This window comes from Anas acuta, chromosome 3 (assembly GCF_963932015.1).
Source record: "Anas acuta chromosome 3, bAnaAcu1.1, whole genome shotgun sequence".
NCBI classification, from domain to species: domain Eukaryota; kingdom Metazoa; phylum Chordata; class Aves; order Anseriformes; family Anatidae; genus Anas; species Anas acuta.
The window spans coordinates 42,181,060-42,197,320 of record NC_088981.1 but is presented as its reverse complement, the minus strand read 5'-3'; the positions used below and the strand labels follow the sequence as shown (position 1 = coordinate 42,197,320).

The following is a 16,261-nucleotide window of genomic DNA, read 5'->3' as shown; positions in this document are numbered from 1 at the left end:
GGAAGAACGAAGGGCAAAACAAGGGTATTTGAGCACACAGAGCCCTGTTCTCGCTGCCTCCTGGGAAGCCACAGTGCTGGTGATTTATGGGCAGTACTGGTCCTGCTGGAGAAGGGCTTTGTTTAGCACCACAAATTGTCACGCTGCAGGGGGGGTGTCACAGAAACGCACACTTTGTTTGCTAGTGTGTGGTGCTGTTGCCCCAGTATTGCCCCATTATCACTTCTTCGCCAGTTGGTTTTGTGAAATTCAACAGAAATATGCTGATATTCCAGGCAAGAAAAGCATTTTATCATCTAATTAACTCTGAGTGTAGGAGTGGGCCTGTCAGACTCAGGGGAACATAATATGGGTCTTTAAGCATGTGCTTAAGCACCTTGCTGAGGGGACAAAGACTACAGACAGATCTTTGTAAGCCCCTAGCCCTTCTCCTCCCCACATACATTGACATCAGTAAGTGCAGGCAGGGAGGTGTATGGCCTGAATTATGGAAGGCTAATGCACAGATCACAATTTAACATGCCATTAGGCCTGCCTCCTCCACGAAACCAATCTCTCGCCTCTACAGAGGTTAGGTGGTAGGGAGGGAAAACAAACAATCCTGCCAATTGTTAGTGGAAAAAAGAATAAAGAGGAGAATGGGACCTGCTTATCAGAGACCCACATTTTGAGAGGAAAATTCCCTGAATCCTGAGGAAGGAAGGAAGGATGCCCTGCAGAGCTTCAAGTACCCATCTGACAGCCCTGTCCTGCAGGAGCTGTGGTAGGGTGCTGGGCCCCTTCCTCTTGTGAAAACTGGGCCTGGAGAGCTGCAAGTGGACGTAACAGGGGTCCCCGGACTGCAGCAGGACTTTGAAGCTGTAATTAAACAGACTTGGGCTTAACAAATCTGACTGGCACAGAGCGCTGTGTATGAACTGTCATTTTAGAAAGGGGAGGAATGACTCCGAGACCAGAGAACCGAAGTTTGGAAGAGTCTGAGGCGAGGTTTTCTCTCAGCCCACAGTCAGACCGGGGGCCACCTGAAGTTCAGATCTCACTTTTGCACAAGTGTGCAGGTGTTTAGATCTGCACACCTTATATATAACAAAGGATTTGGCTAACTTGCTTTCACCTTCAGGAGAACTTTGATTTTGACTCATCTGGGGAACAGCTGTGTGATTTATTTAATTTTTTAATGATTGGAAATCATCATTAATTGAAGCACCTTCAAGGACTTCCCTAACACCAGTGAAATTAATTTGCCCTCTTGCCTCCCTGGTCCAGTTTCCTAGCACAGTAGGTCCAATAATCACATGCAACATATCAGCACCTTGGAACAAGGTTCCAAAGAGATGCAGGGCCAAATTATCTTTTGGGTAATCTAATCTCAGAATCCAGCTCCTGCCATTACATAAAGGGATTCATATCTCAGCTTTCATATGCGCTTTTAGCTCTTGTCCTGGCCTGTGAGAGCAAGCTGAACGCAATCCTACCTGCTTGCATTTATGGTGAGGTGTCTGTTTTCCCTTCAGAGGTAGAGCTCGCCAGTGCAGAGCTCTTGTGGGACACCCACTGGTAACTGCGTGCTATCACAGCTCCTTCAAGTAATTCGGGAAGCAGGCTCTCTCCATCCTCCCATATAATCTGCTTGGGTGAGAAGTGGGATGCTCAGCCCATCGAAAGAAATGCAACCATGATCCAGCTACAGCATGGGGAGGGAGAGAGCATAAACAACACGGGGTCACAGAAGGGTGATCTAAAATTGCCCTAAAGCTGTCCTGTCAGTCATGTAAACCTCTGGGAACGGGAGTTGCTAGTACTTGGTCTGTGCTGTGTCAGACCAAGGACATCTGCAGCAGAGAAGAGCCTGTAACCCTGAAGTCCAGGTCTGTATTATGGGGCACACTGAGGTCATTAAAGTTGCTTTAGCAAAGTTTCCTAAATACTCAGGAAGTAATTACTCTGTCTGTGCCTGTGGTGGCTCAAGCAAAAACTGATCTATTACACTAGTTAGTGTCCATTGTAGTAATAAAGGGCATACATCTATTTTCATAAAAACAGTATACTACACGTGATTGGGAAACAATCTTTCCACAGTTTGTGGTGTTTCTCTCCAATGGCTTTCGGAGTTTATAAGCACTGAACATACACCACCACACTTGAATCTCCGAGGAAAAGGATTTTTCTGCAGGCTATGCTCACAAAACTTTTTGACAGATAGGCTACATGCTGGATTTGACTTTCTTCATAGAATGAGCTTGCAGAACTACTAATATTTTTAAGTAAAAGGTAGTCCAGTTAAAATACGAGTTGTGCAAGAGAAGTTTAAGGAGTGTGTACGTTATGAAGATTGGTGTTAGGGTCCTGCATGACTGTGTTAAGAGTACAAAGCTGCATTATGAACGAGACTGGTTAAGCTCTCATTAGGAATTTCAGTCCAATATTATAGTAAAATGACAAAAGGCCGTGCAGGCTTGGTGATGAGAAGTCACTAAAATGAACACCATTCACTTAGCTGTAAAGAATTATCAACCATGAGATAGCTGAAGCTAGCACAAGCAACTTTCCACACCCCTGCAGGGGGTTGCAGTCTAGCAGAAAGTCTGAGGCAGAGCAGTAGTCACATCCTGGTACACACTTCTAAAAAAAGTAGACAGATGAGAAACCAAGATCCTCCGCAGGATGCCTACTGATGGTGGAGAAACACTGCAGGAAAAGAAAACATGAAGAATTATGAGACTGATGGTACAAAGATCAGAAAGCACATAAGAAAAGCAGTACCAAGCAAGGAGTTGTGACATGTTGACGCTAAAATTCAAATCATTTGTTGCAGCACCTTCATTCCCAATGGTACTACAAAAACGTCCCCAAGCAAGCTGCAAGGCAGTACAGATTTAACGCCCATACCTGCCCCGGCTTGCTGAGGATTCAACTGACAAAACTCCACCTAGCGAGAGGATGGGGCACACTGCACATTGAACATTCAGTTAAGTATGAATGTATCTAAGGGCAAAGTCAGCTCTGGAAGGTAATAAACTTTATGACATTACGCTGTCCTGTTGTTGGTAAGGCCTCATATATTGAGCCCAGATCATAGTAGACTGCAGCCCCTTCTCAAATTTTAATCAGATACTATTTTGAGAAACATTATTTTTAAATTTCACTTTATTATGCTATGTGCTGGCTTTGTAAGAACATAACTGACAGTGTAACTAGCACCTCTTGGCTTTTTAGCACCTTGCTGCCTCATGTATCCACCTCACAAATATTAACTGACCTGAAGCTCTTCAACATCACTGGAGATTTATTAATGGACTTGGACTTTGAAAAAGGCCATCAACATTCTCCTTCTGATGATGATGTAGTAATAACGGAAATACACCACCGGTGTTGTATGTCCAAAAGGTTTTAATATATGGTCCTCACTGTTCAGAAAAGTTATTGCATTAAATTCTAATACATAAATTCATCTGAATTAAAAAAGAAATAAATCATATTACACATCACAATTTTGTCACAGCAGCTAAAGGAAACCAGATTTTATATGCAATTCTCTCAAAAGAAGCAGTAACTAGCAAAATTACAGCTAGCTCTTCCCCAAATCAACAGAACTGCTATTGTATTGTTCAGTAGTTACTGCAAATCCCAATTTGAGCCACACTACCTCCACAAGCGAGCAGCTCAGGAAAATAAAAGTGCCATTCCAAATTATTGTCTGCAAATCTGAAATGCATTTATTAAACAATGACTTTCAGCATGTGTTGGCTTTATCTGTTAACTGAATTAACACACAGAGTGGGGCTAATGTAATTTACACACCATTTTCCTTAAGCCATTGTTTTTCTTTCCACATGACTTGAATAGATTTGCAAGTTAAAAATTATCAGTGCTCCTTACAGCAGCTTACACAATTCAAACGTGTGGATTTCTAACAGGCACGTGAAAATGACATTTGATCACTAAAGTGAAAGGTCAGATCCCCTGATCCATTAAAGCCAACATCCACATAAGCCTACTGCCCCATGGATAACAGCAGATACAAGATCAGGAAGACCTGCATGCCTTAAATAGATTAATGCCCTCCCTTCTCCCTGTCTTCCAAAATGCCCATCATCATGCAGAGCTCTCACTCAAAATCCACTTGAAAATATTTCTCAAATTAAGTGAATCCAGATTGCTACCTTTGCCTATTTGAAGCAGTTGATGGAAAATGTATTACTTTAATACAATTCACTAGGTTCTGGTATCAGAGTCCACTAGTAGAAAAAAACACCTGTTTGGTGCTCTCTTGAAGCTCACATTCACACGAGTGCTAGCTCTCCCCAGCCCTGTACTTTAAATCAAAACTATAGTTATTACAGTGGTTTTCAAACAGTTTTAGCTCAGAGCAGTGAGATACACTTTAAAAAACACTGTTTTCTGATTTTCTATCAAAATACTCAAAACTCTGTAGAGCAAGCAAGCAGACACTTCGCAAAATCTGACAGCTCAAAAGGCATCCAAAGATCAAGAGAATTAAAACTAGTCACCAAAGCAAATGCTGCATTAAAGCAGAAGTGTGAAGACATGGCGAAATGACACACCTCCAGTATAAGCAATAACGGAGGCAGAATGTTTTACTAGTGGTTTCTTTTGTTTGCTCACACAGTCATGAGGCATTCATTATCATGATACAAATTGCAAAAGTGTTCATTTGAAAACAAGAGGAATAGGGTACTCAATTATTCAAGTTAAGATCGCTTATTGAGTCTAATACAACGTTAAACTGCTGTGATTTTCTTGCAGTTAAGGTCTGCATTAAAAGGGAAGAAGTTTATGCAGTTTAGAAGGTGATGCTGACAGCTTCCTAAAGGCAGGCTTTACGTAAGACTTGGCTTATTTTATTTCATAATTTGCAACATACTGAACAAGACAGGCATCACCACTCAATCCCAACAAGAAAGCATTCGCATAAACTTCCTCCACCTACACTTGAGCTCTCAGCCAGATATAGTCCTTGTGTTTTCTGTAAAAAGGATTGTTCTTGGTTATTGCTGTATTACAGGAAACAGGAATATTTTCAGGAGAGTTAGGGTGTGTGTTTTGAAGACGATGTGGTTTACAGAAAGTCCTAAACCCAGTTTTTTTTACCCCCTTTTTTTTTTTTTATCCTCTGCTGCTTCTGTACAGCAAAACTAGAATCCTGTTTCGTCCAAACAGAGCAGTACCTTATGATCCTCTCCTTGCTTTGAGCGTATCAAGAGCATTTATGCCTCTTTGCTGTGGTTTCTATCAGCAGGTAATGGCCCATAAATTCATTTATGACAGCACCTTGAGCAAGAGTGCCTACCTCAACACATGGAGCTGGGAGGACCAAGGAGGTCCATGGAAAAAAAACAAGAAAAACAAGGGGAACACAAAGGGGAAATGAAAACAACTATCCTCATTTGTTCTCTGCATGGGTCATATGTTTCTGACAACAGTGGGTTTGTTTTCAAAGAGCTGTAATTTAAGTTGACAGGCAAGCTTATTAGAGGAAAAAACCCCTTCACCCAAACACAAAAATCTATCCAAATGAGATTTTTAATTTAGATCTGTCTCTGGAATGAATGAAGAGGTTTTGCATGTGGGAGAACTGGAGTCTGCATTGCTACCAAAGGAATCACAATGTGCAAATCCACGTTATCTGTAGTGCTGAGTCACATCTAGATGGTGGATGTGCCTTACCAAATACCACACCCTGGGAGTGTTTCAACACTTCCCCTTCCACCAGAACACTGCATTAAAAAAAGAACTCAGACAATGTGACGAGAAGTGATCTTTTCCTGCTGCACAGTTTACATACGTTTAAGACTTTCACAAACATTTGGCCAAAAATTGTACACCATAGTATTTCCCAAGTCACAAACACTACACCAACCATTCTTACAGGATATGCAGTCCAAGCAACCCCAGTGCTACCTCTCACTCCCACACACCCTCCCAAAAGAAGTGTTGAGCCCTTGAAGGCTTTGACTGTAATTTTGCCGCCTCTGTGAAGTTGCAGCTAGCCTTCTTCATTTCTCAGGGACTCAAAAAACCATTTAGTTCATCTATTCACTGTACAACATTTTCAGTAAGTGCCTTCACACCCTGTTAATAAGAAGAGTTAGTTCGCTTCACACCACAGAGGTGGTACTTTCTGGGTTCACACGCATCAACCTTGAAGCATTTCTCAGATCCTGGAGCTGCTTGGCTGGCTTTCCAACTCCTTCCTCAAATCTTTTTTCCACAACAGGAAGGACAGTTTCATAAAGGAAGGACGCATTCTGCCTAATGAATGCTTTCTTCTCAGGGTCCTGTTCACACCGTAAACTGTAATCAACGTGCTGCACAGCCACGAGGATGATTTCCACAAGACTCTCCAAAAGAACCATGTGTAGCTCTGGAAAGTAAAGCTTTAACGCTTCCTCCAAGAAGGCCATAGTCTGCTTAGTGAAAGCCACCACAGTATAGCTAAGGTTGACCCAGCAGTCATCACCAGTGTACTGGTCGAAATTCCCCACCCCGCAGCTCCTCATCTCCTCTCTGAGCTTCCCCAGAGCCTCCGGGGTCATGAGGTTCATCCTTCTCCACATCTCCTCAGAGTTGCGGTGCTTCGTGGCCTCGATGATGATATCCTTGTAGCTCTGTAAAGCACCTTTGATATCCTTTACCAGGAGGGCGTGAATGATGAAGGTGAGATCCAGTCCAATCTCGCTGAGCTGCTTGCAGTGCTCTTTGGCAACCTTGGGTATTAATGAAAAGCAAAGCATTAGTAGTTTGCATGCCCCCTTTACACTTTAAACATTTACTTCTTTTTTATTGTTCTCAGAAAACAGGGAAGCATTTGTCATCTTTAATTTACTTATTGTGCCTTACGAACATCCTTATTAATAAAGAAATTGATAAATGAAAGACAAGCCATGCATGTCAAAAATACTCTGGACAATTACTTTACAACTCCTTCCCTCCCCCATCAGTAGCTACTATAAGTAAAGATGCCATAACCTGAGAGAGCTGGTCCCACAGTAAGAGTAAGGAAGCATAGTCCAGAGCAGGCTTAGGAAAACAAACAAAAAGTCTTCAAAATACTCATCATTCAGATGTGTTTTTACAAATTTTAGGATCTCCTACTGGTCAAAGGCAAATTAAGAAAGAACATGTTCTGTGTTTCTGATAAGGGCAGGGGTTTTCTTGCTGTGCATTCTCATTGTAACATTTTCTTCTGATAAACTGAAAAAGGCACAAACCAACCCCACATGCCTACGGATTATTCAATGCAGGAAAACTCTCCAGCAACGCTCTGTCAACAATTTCTAGGGTTAGAAACGAAGGCTTGCAAACCTTATAGCTTGCGTTCAGGCCAGCTCGTCACACCACCCTCGGTGGTCACACCTACCTTCACGCACTCTGCTGCAGTCGACAAGCTCTCTTTGCTGTCAAACACCTGCTTACTGAAGGCATCCACGAACATCCTCATGGAGGAGCGGGCCCACACAACGAAGGCAGAGTAGCAGCCGTTGTTGCCGGCGAAGTCCGTCTCGAACTCCCTCGCCGTCTCCAGAAGGCTGGTGAAGAAGACGTGGCAGAGTTTGTGGATGTAGAGCAGCGTGGCGCCCTCGATGCGCAGCTGCCGGATGGCTGTGTGCACCGCAGCCGCCCGGTTCTTCAGGAAGAGCTCGCACGCCTTGGTGGACTGGCCCAAGCGGATGAGCTGGGACACGGCTCGGCGGGTGGCCCGCGGCCCTCCTCGCAGCGAGCGGTCTGGGGACAGCTCGAACACCAGCACGTCCGTCAGCTGCCGGACACGCTCGTCCACCTTGGCCCGCAGCTCCTTCACGGGCTGGCTCACGGGCTTGTCCGCCAGGTACTCGTTGAGTTTATCTAGCAGGTCCACCGCCCCCTCGAAGTCCCGCTGAGCGATGCAGACGTCCAGGTCCTCCGGCAGCTCCTGGATCCACTCGAGCGAGAGGTCGACTGCCTCTTCCTCGGCAGAGGGCTCTTCCTCCTCTTCCTCATCCTCCTCCTCGAAGGGGTTGGTGGATTCGGGGGGCGTCGGGGCGGGCCGGGGCATGGCCTCCTGCTCCAGCCGCCGCTTCTCGCTGAGGGCCCGGTTGCGCTTGGTCTCCTCCAGCACCTCCAGCCACTCCTTCTTGATCTTGGCGTTCTCGGCCTGGAAGATGCGGCTCTCGGGGAACATGAGCAGCTTGAACATGTCCTTCATGGGCGGGTTGTCCTTGACGTTGACCACCGCCAGCCCGTCCAGCGGGTAGAGGGCATCGTAGCGGTAGGCGCCGCGGCGGTTGGGCAGGGCGGTGGCCACCAGCAAGCAGTCGTTCATCAGGAAGGCGTGCACCCGCTGGATCTGCGCCATGTGGTCGGCGTCGTACTCCAGCAGCTCGCCGTTGTACACCAGGAACTTGCCGGGGCTCTCGGGCAGCAGGTCGCGGCAGCCCTCCACCTTCTCCAGGAGGGTGGTGAGCGTCCGCTGCCGCCCCTCCTCGCCGCCCCCCGCCGCCTCCTTGCCCGACAGCGGCAGGAACGGGTCGGAGGGCGCCAGGGCGGGGTCGTCGCGGTCTGCCTGGAGGAGCAGGGCCTGCGTGACGGCCTCCATGATGCCCTTCTGCTCGGTGAGGATGTGGCTGAGCTGGTACATCTCGCTCTCCAGGTAGCTGATCTCCCGCGCCGTCTCGATGAACTGCCGGTAGTTCTGGTAGACGTTGCGCTTCAGGCTCTGCGCCGTCTCCTCGCTCAGCGCCTGGATGCGCTGCCGGTGCTCCTGCAGGTCCCGGTCGCCGTCCGACTGCTGCGACAGCTGCTTCACGTACTCGCCCGCCACGAAGCCGCCCGACTCCAGCTGCCGCCTCAGCCGGCTGCCCCCCCCCCCGCCGCCGCCTTCCCCCAGCGCCATGGCCCCGCTCCCCTCCGCTCCCCTCCGCCGCTGCGCCTGCGCAACCAGCGCCGCGTACGCCACCTGCGCAGCGCAGCGCCGCGGCCGCCCCTAGCCCCTACGTAGCCCCGCCTACGCGCGCAGCGCTGCGGACGCTGTTTGCGCACGCTCTTTGCGCACGCACGCCGCCTGCGCCGCAGCGGGCGGGGGAGCCGCCAAGATGGCGGCGGCTGTGGCGGAGGGGGAGGACGGGGACCTGGCGCTGGCGCTGCAGCTGCAGGAGCTGTGGGAGGCTGAGGACGGGGAGAGGGTGGCCTCCGCTCAGCCCCCGGCCGTCCCCGAGCCGCTGCGGCCGCTGTCGGTGGTGGATGAGGCGTGGGAGCTGCTGGACCCCAGCCCCGACGTGCGCGGCCTGTTCGTGCAGCTGAACGAGGCGCTCTTCTGGGGGCGCCTGGCCGCCGTGGAGGTGGCGTGGAGCCCCCGCATGACGCTGTACGGCCGGGGAGGGGGTGGGGTGGGAGCCGCGGGCAGACCCGTGTCCTGCTGGCAGGGGCCGTGCCGGGCACCCCTCGGTCCCTGCCGCAGGGTTTGGGGGGTCCCGGGTGCGGGCAGCAGGTGTGCGGCGCAGGGTGCCGGAGTGCTGCCCCCTCTGCGCATTAAATTGGGGCGTTGGGCTGCTAGGAGCATAAATCGGTGCCGACGCCAAAATTTGAAATGGTTTCTGAGCGATCAATCCACCACGCAAAGGTTCAGGGAGAGTCAAAAGGAGAGGGAGGGTGAAATCGCGGCAGCCCCGAGTTCGAATCCACAACCCCTGCTTCAGATGTTTCTCTCCATCTGGAGTTTTAATGAAAGCAGTGCTTTACTTCCTCAACATGTTAGCTTGGAGTATTCTTTGTGTATATGTATATTTTTTTCAGGATTGCCAGCTTTTAATTAAGGGTTTGCAAGAGATCTAATAAATTATACTTTGTCTTGGTAGTTCCATCACAGTTTATTAAGAACAACTTGTGAGCCCTTATTCCTTGATTAATGACGTCAAGTTCTTTGAGTAACTACCACAAGTGTGTTTCATATTAAAAGTTACTTAGCATGTGTTGGAAAGGACCATCATTTTAACTCCCAGTTCTCAACTTGCTTCACATAGAAAATCCTTATTAATAAAGAAATCGTAGAAAAGCACGTGGCTTTCAATATCTTGTTTCTGTGTCTTTTTCAGATGTGCTGGAGTGTGCAGATATGAAGGAAAAGGTGGAATGTGTTCTATTCGTTTAAGTGAGCCACTCCTTAAGCTAAGACCAAGGAAGGATCTTGTTGAGGTATTTGAAAATTGCTAATGAATATGCACATAGAATGTAGTGCGCGTCATGCCCCACATTTTACATTTTGTAATGTAATTTTTATATACAAAGACTTACAGATCATAGAACAGTGGTCACTATTGCTGTGATTGTGTTGCTTGTGTGGGCAACATCACTTTAGTTGCATGCTCCTAAATCAGCAGCTCCGAGTAGGAGTCTAAAGTCACTTTTTTTAAACTGATGGGGAAAAAAAAAAAACACTTCTTTGCTTCTAAATTATTCTCTAATATTGAAAGCAGAATAGTCTGAAAGTGCAAGGAGGAAAATGGCTGTAGCTTCATCTTTTAGGCCAGTAGCAGAAAGCAAAGATATAGAATATGACTGTAAGTATAATTCTGTGCTGCTTGTTATGCATCTGTCAGACTGCTCATTTGAGTTGGCTTGACGTTTAGATTTGCCAAATTAAATAGAATTTCAACCTTTTTACAAGCATCTCTTTCTTTGGTTGTGGAGGGGATGACCCCTTCAATGATCTAACTGGGTCTTGAGGATTACTTCTCCTTTTTGGAATGTCTTTTATTAAGTATTGTATGGAAATTGAGTTCTTCTGCCCATCATATTACGTACTGTGTTTTTATGACCCAAACTTAACACACAAATGCGTGAAAATTAGATCAGTACTGATATAAACATAAAAGAGTAAAATACTTCAGCTTAATTCTGAAGCTATATGTAATGCTTTTCAGTTAACAACTAATAATTTTCATCGTTTCAGACGCTGTTACATGAAATGATCCACGCCCTGCTTTTTGTAACTAATAATGACAGAGACCGTGAATCTCATGGGCCGGAGTTCTGCAAACACATGCGTCGCATTAATCGCTTGACTGGAGCCAATGTCACAGTAAGCCTAACCCACTTGATATAATACAGTTTTTTTTTCTGAATTTGGTAACAAATTTTTCGATATTCCGGATGTGGTTTGAGTAATCTAGTTGTTTTTCCTTCACACTCTGCGGTTGACACCATGACAAATTTGCATTCAAGTCTGAAAATTTCATGGTTATTTTGTTGTTTGTTGTTGCGTGATGGAGAGAACAAGTTGAGGAAGATGCAGTGAGTTTTGAGTCATGTAATTACCATACGTGCCCTTTGTACAAATTTCCCTTTAAAGTTTGTTTTAACCTTGAAACAACTTAGAAGTTCAGAGACAGAGTAGCTCCACGTTCAGGACAGTATCTGTGGAAAAGCAGTCTGTTTTAGTTGGGATTTATATCAGTAGAGGCTGATGAGTGGATGATACTTAACATTTGTGTCCCTGGTAAGATCAATTCAGATAATAGCTGGAGCGAGAATGCAAAGCTAGTATTGTTTACAATCCATTCTAAACAATATGTTGTTTAGGTTGTAATACTAGACATGCTTTTAAAGTGGTTTTATTGCAGTTCAAGCTCGATAGCCAGGACATATTTCTACATGTCTTGTCGTTTTTAAAACTGTTTATTATCTAAAGATCCAGCCAGGTTCTGCTGTTTTAACCAGCAATGTGAAAATCATGGCAGTAATATATCTTGGGGATTAAAATGTAAAACCAAGATGTGGGGAGCAGGGAAAAGTTGTTTCTCACAGTAGTGGGTAGAATAATTTTTTTTCAGAGTGGGGCAGTAAACTTCAGTGATACAATGCAAGGGCTTTTCAAATCACAGAGAACTTGTCAGTGTTCAGGTCCCCTAGGAGAATAAATCATGTTTATTTTGCAAAGAAGGCACTTGGAGAAGGACTTCCTACTGTGTCTATTCCATTAGCAGATAAACTCTTTTTCCTTCTGGACACATTACTGACGTGCAGAAGTACTTTATCCTTGATCTGTATTATGAAATAATGGAATGCTTGTGTGTGTATATGTGAGGTTTGTAGAGATAATGACTGATAAAATTAGAAACTTTTGTGTGACTGGTGCTCCTTTTTGTTTTTCTAAACCTAGATCTATCACAATTTTCATGATGAGGTAGATTTATACCGCCAGCACTGGTGGCGATGCAATGGCCCCTGTCAAAACAGAAAACCTTATTTTGGGTATGTGAAACGTTCAATGAATAGAGCACCCTCTGCGCGAGACTTCTGGTGGGCAGAGCATCAAGAGAAGTGTGGAGGTACATTCATAAAAGTGAAGGAGCCAGAGAACTTCTCTAAGAAATCCAAGGAAAAAAACGAGCCAGCAGAACCTCCAAATTCCAAGTCAACTAACAAAGGTATTTGAAATACTCTTTTCTTTTCCAAACTGTTTCTGTCCTAAGTTCCTTGAATACATACAGGTCCACCCTTAAGTGAGCTTTATGTTACTATTACATAGCAAAGAACAGAGCCTATTTTATATGTGTATTTCTAGGCTCTTTCTCAAGTGTTTGCAGAAGATTTATTTTGCTGCACTGTTTTCAAGCAGCGAACGTTTCACGTGAAGCACAAAATTCTAAGCTCGTGGTTTGTATATGAAAAAGTTACTAGCTTTTCTTTTTTGCAGACAAGAAACGCGTGGATGCTAAGAAAGATCTGGTTCCTTTTAGTGGAAATGGCTATCGGCTTGGAGGAAGAGAAGGTGGACTCTCAGAAAAAACCATAAATTTCATCAGCAGTATTAAAAACAGTGAAAAATCCGATTGGCAGCATCGACCAGCAGGAAGCACAATACCAATCCCTAAAAATGAGATAAAATTTGAAAAATCACCCCGTAACGGTATCTCTTTTCCTTTCTGTACTGATGATACCAGTAAGAAGGTGAACTTGGCTTCGAAGCGTGATTTCCCTAAACTCTCTGTTGCTGATACAAAAGCGTACAAGAATGTTGGCGGGTCACCTGTTAAAATTTCTCGTGTTGTGGAAGAGCAATCAAAGCAAGGCTCTGCAAAAGGCAAGAGGGCTTTGCCATGCTATAATAACAGGCCACCAAAACAAACTTGTTTTGAGCAGACAACAATGGGTCAGGTAGCATCTGAGAAGAAGGGTTTGGAAAACAGAGTGCAGCAGTGGCCAAAAAAGGAAGACAAAACTGCCTTTGAAAACTATTTCATAAAAAAAGAGAGTACTGGTACTACTTTAAGCATAAATACACCCATGAAAACCAAAGCTGAATCTACAGTGTCCTCCTCTGCAAGTTCCAGTGCTACTGAACGGAGGGAAAAAACAGTCAGTTGTCCAGTTTGCCAGGCTGAGGTTTTAGAGCCTAAAATAAATGAACACCTTGATTCTTGTCTTGCATAAAGCTGCTCGGACAGCTGCTTTGAAAAAAATAAACCAAGGCTGAAAACACTGCTTGAAAAGTAGTTTACTCAGGGTTTGCTTAGCTGTAGTTGTTTCTCTGTGTGCCTGTCCTGAACTGCAATTTGAACTACCGTCAGCATGCTGAAGAGTAAGTTCTGTGGAGCTGCACATCAACAGTGACTAGAAAACTAGCTGCTAGCTGTGCTCCAAAAACTAATGCTCATATTTTAGTAGGTGGATGCTTGTGCTAACGTTCGTATTGCACAGCCTGGGTATTGCAAGAGGAGGTGGATACTTGCTGAACTGCAAGTTTTCAAGGCAGTTTTTAAAATGAAGACATTTTAAATCCTGCTAGTTTCTTTGTTCCTAGGACCATTTTTTTATGTCTTTTTGGCTGTTCTTAAAGTTAACCACTTATAATAATGTTTACTGTAACGTAGTTAAACACCAGATAGTTTTAGAACAGCAAGTATTTTGCTTAAACCACTGCTAAACTCTCAGGTGGTCTTTCTCACCTCCTTCTCACCTGTGACCTTTTAGAGAAGATAGATGTGAATGAGAAACTCACAGGAAATCCAGAGGGGCAATAAAGATGCTAAGAAATCAAACACAGAATACTTGGTAGATTAGGAGGAGGCTCTAGGCTATAAGGGCTCAGTTAAATAAATAACGCGGCTTTGTTTCCAAGAGGATTTGAAAGCTGGCTATTCTGTTAGAAGTTGCAGTGGTCAAATGCAAGCTAATGAACTTCAATCTTCCGTGTATCTTTTGGTCAAGGATCAGCTAGGTTCTCCATCCACTTTTTTTCTGATGTTTTGCACAAACTTTTTGAAACCTTACTACTTCTCAGCACACAGGTATTATGTACATGAGTAACTGCCCCACGTGGGCTGGCTCTGGTAAGTGAAAGTGAGGAATATTGGTAGCAATACTGGTAAAGACAGTTTCTGGCCATGCCATAACAGGCTTCACAGTTTCTCATTTTTCAGTTAAGCTTTCAGTGCTTTACAGACCAAAATGGCATTGAATCGACATAACCTGACAGTCTTTGTTTTGCTGATTCAGTAAGTCAGCCAGTTTGGTGTTTAGTATTCATCAGGCCAGGCAGTTGAATGCTAAAGCCATTGTGCTGTGAAGTTCTGAATGCTGAGCAGATGTGTATTCTGTATAAACGTGCTGAAATGTTTACCGTTCTTGCTGCTGAAAGTACTTAACTGGTTAAATAACTAACAGCTCGATTCCTTACTTGTAAAACTGGTTATAATTATGTTTGTTAGAAAAAAAAATGCTGTTTCATATGATATTGCTGCTACAACTTTAAATGGCTATATTAGCCTTAGATACAGATTTTATATACAATACTTGTAGTTCATAGACTAATAAACAAACTGATGTGCAATAGAATTTGGTAAATTATCTTTACTCTTTTGAAATAGTGGTGTATTTTAAAATTTTGATGCTATGGATGTTTAATATGAATCAGTTTGTTCTTGCATATCCTGAATAAATTGTTAATTTTACATTTTCATTAATCCTGGTCTTCACATGACAATCCTGGCCATCTTACATTACCCATCAGTGCTCTCAATTGCCTATCCAGTAGCTATCTGGTTTAATACATCCTTTCTATATCAACACTTTCCCTTTTTATACTTCCCTGTATATTCACCAATACCCATTTTTAATTTGGATTGACCTCTGCCATCTCCCCTGTATGTTTAGTCCAGTTTAACTTGTGTTGCATTTCATTGGAAAATGCTGATTTTTACACAAACTGCTTCTAAAACTTGATTTGGCACGTTCATTTTCCATACATCCTTCTTAAAACCAGAGTGTCTATTCATATTTCCAGTGAAACTTGACACTCACAAGGACAGTATTACTCAGAAGTATTTGGATTACTATTGTGTTTTTTTTTTTTTTTTTTTTTTAAAAACAGCAAGTAGAAAACAAATGCGGGAATTGATCTGTAGTACTCAGTGAATAATATAGCCCATAAAGGGGAAAAATAGTATTAACCCATTGTAAAGTCCCATTTCAAATACAAAATGTCTTAAAGGTGCCCTAAAATATCTTTAAAAAAAAAAAAATAAATCAATTTTGAGTCAGAAAACAGTCTTCATATCCACCCAGCTTTTTCAGCCGTTGCTAACAGTTCATAGCCTCATTTTGGGGTATGTTACTGTGAATGCTATTTCAATAAGATGTAGTTCTTGAATAGTTTCCATTCCACCATTATCATAATGAGCACCACACATGCTTTTTAGAATATGCTAGTAAATTTGGGTCAAAGGGAAGAAATTTTGCTTTGTGTATCAGTTGTCTTTGTCCTGAAGGAGTTTGGAAACTGCCTATAAAAACAGGCTGGTAGAGTAATGAATATTGAACACGTTGTGCTCTAAAGTTGCCTTGAAATAGGTTATTGAGCAAGAAATCCTGAAGGTCAAGTATTTTCAAATATATATTTTTTTTAATCTTAATGGAAACATTATCTAGGAAGTTGGAGCTCCTATTTCCACCTAAGTAGAATTTTTCTCCAGATTAATAGATGAGCGTTTTGCCAGATGTGTAACAGGAATAGTCTGCTTTATAACATGTTTAAAAAGTGATAATGTGCCATTCTGTACTATATCCCATAGTACAGCCACTGTGTGTATTCACTTGGGATATCTAGGTGCTATAGGAAGTATAATCTTACAGCAAGTTCAACCCTAATTCCTCTGAGTAAGCTGATGAGCAGGCTATTCATGTTTAGGTGGAACTATGATTCTCAGGGGAGGTACTGCTGCTTGCCCTGCATAGGAATTAAGTACCTGAGCCTCCTTCTAGG

General features: G+C 43.9%; 2 protein-coding genes across 2 annotated transcripts; one reads left to right on the top strand and one right to left on the bottom strand.

Annotated features, from left to right (window-relative positions):
- Positions 1-3,372: 3,372 nt before the first annotated feature.
- EXOC8 (exocyst complex component 8) lies at positions 3,373-8,945 on the bottom strand. Its single transcript, XM_068676789.1, has 2 exons — positions 7,382-8,945; positions 3,373-6,728 (listed from the first exon to the last, which is right to left on the bottom strand). Exons 1-2 carry the CDS (start codon positions 8,891-8,893, stop codon positions 6,120-6,122), a joined length of 2,121 nt encoding a protein of 706 aa, XP_068532890.1. The 5' UTR covers positions 8,894-8,945; the 3' UTR covers positions 3,373-6,119.
- Positions 8,946-9,050: 105 nt separating this feature from the next.
- Positions 9,051-14,951, top strand: SPRTN (SprT-like N-terminal domain). Its single transcript, XM_068676790.1, has 5 exons — positions 9,051-9,364; positions 10,092-10,191; positions 10,949-11,077; positions 12,158-12,425; positions 12,695-14,951. The coding sequence occupies exons 1-5, from the start codon at positions 9,093-9,095 to the stop codon at positions 13,429-13,431; spliced, it is 1,506 nt and encodes a 501-aa protein (XP_068532891.1). The 5' UTR covers positions 9,051-9,092; the 3' UTR covers positions 13,432-14,951.
- Positions 14,952-16,261: the final 1,310 nt, after the last annotated feature.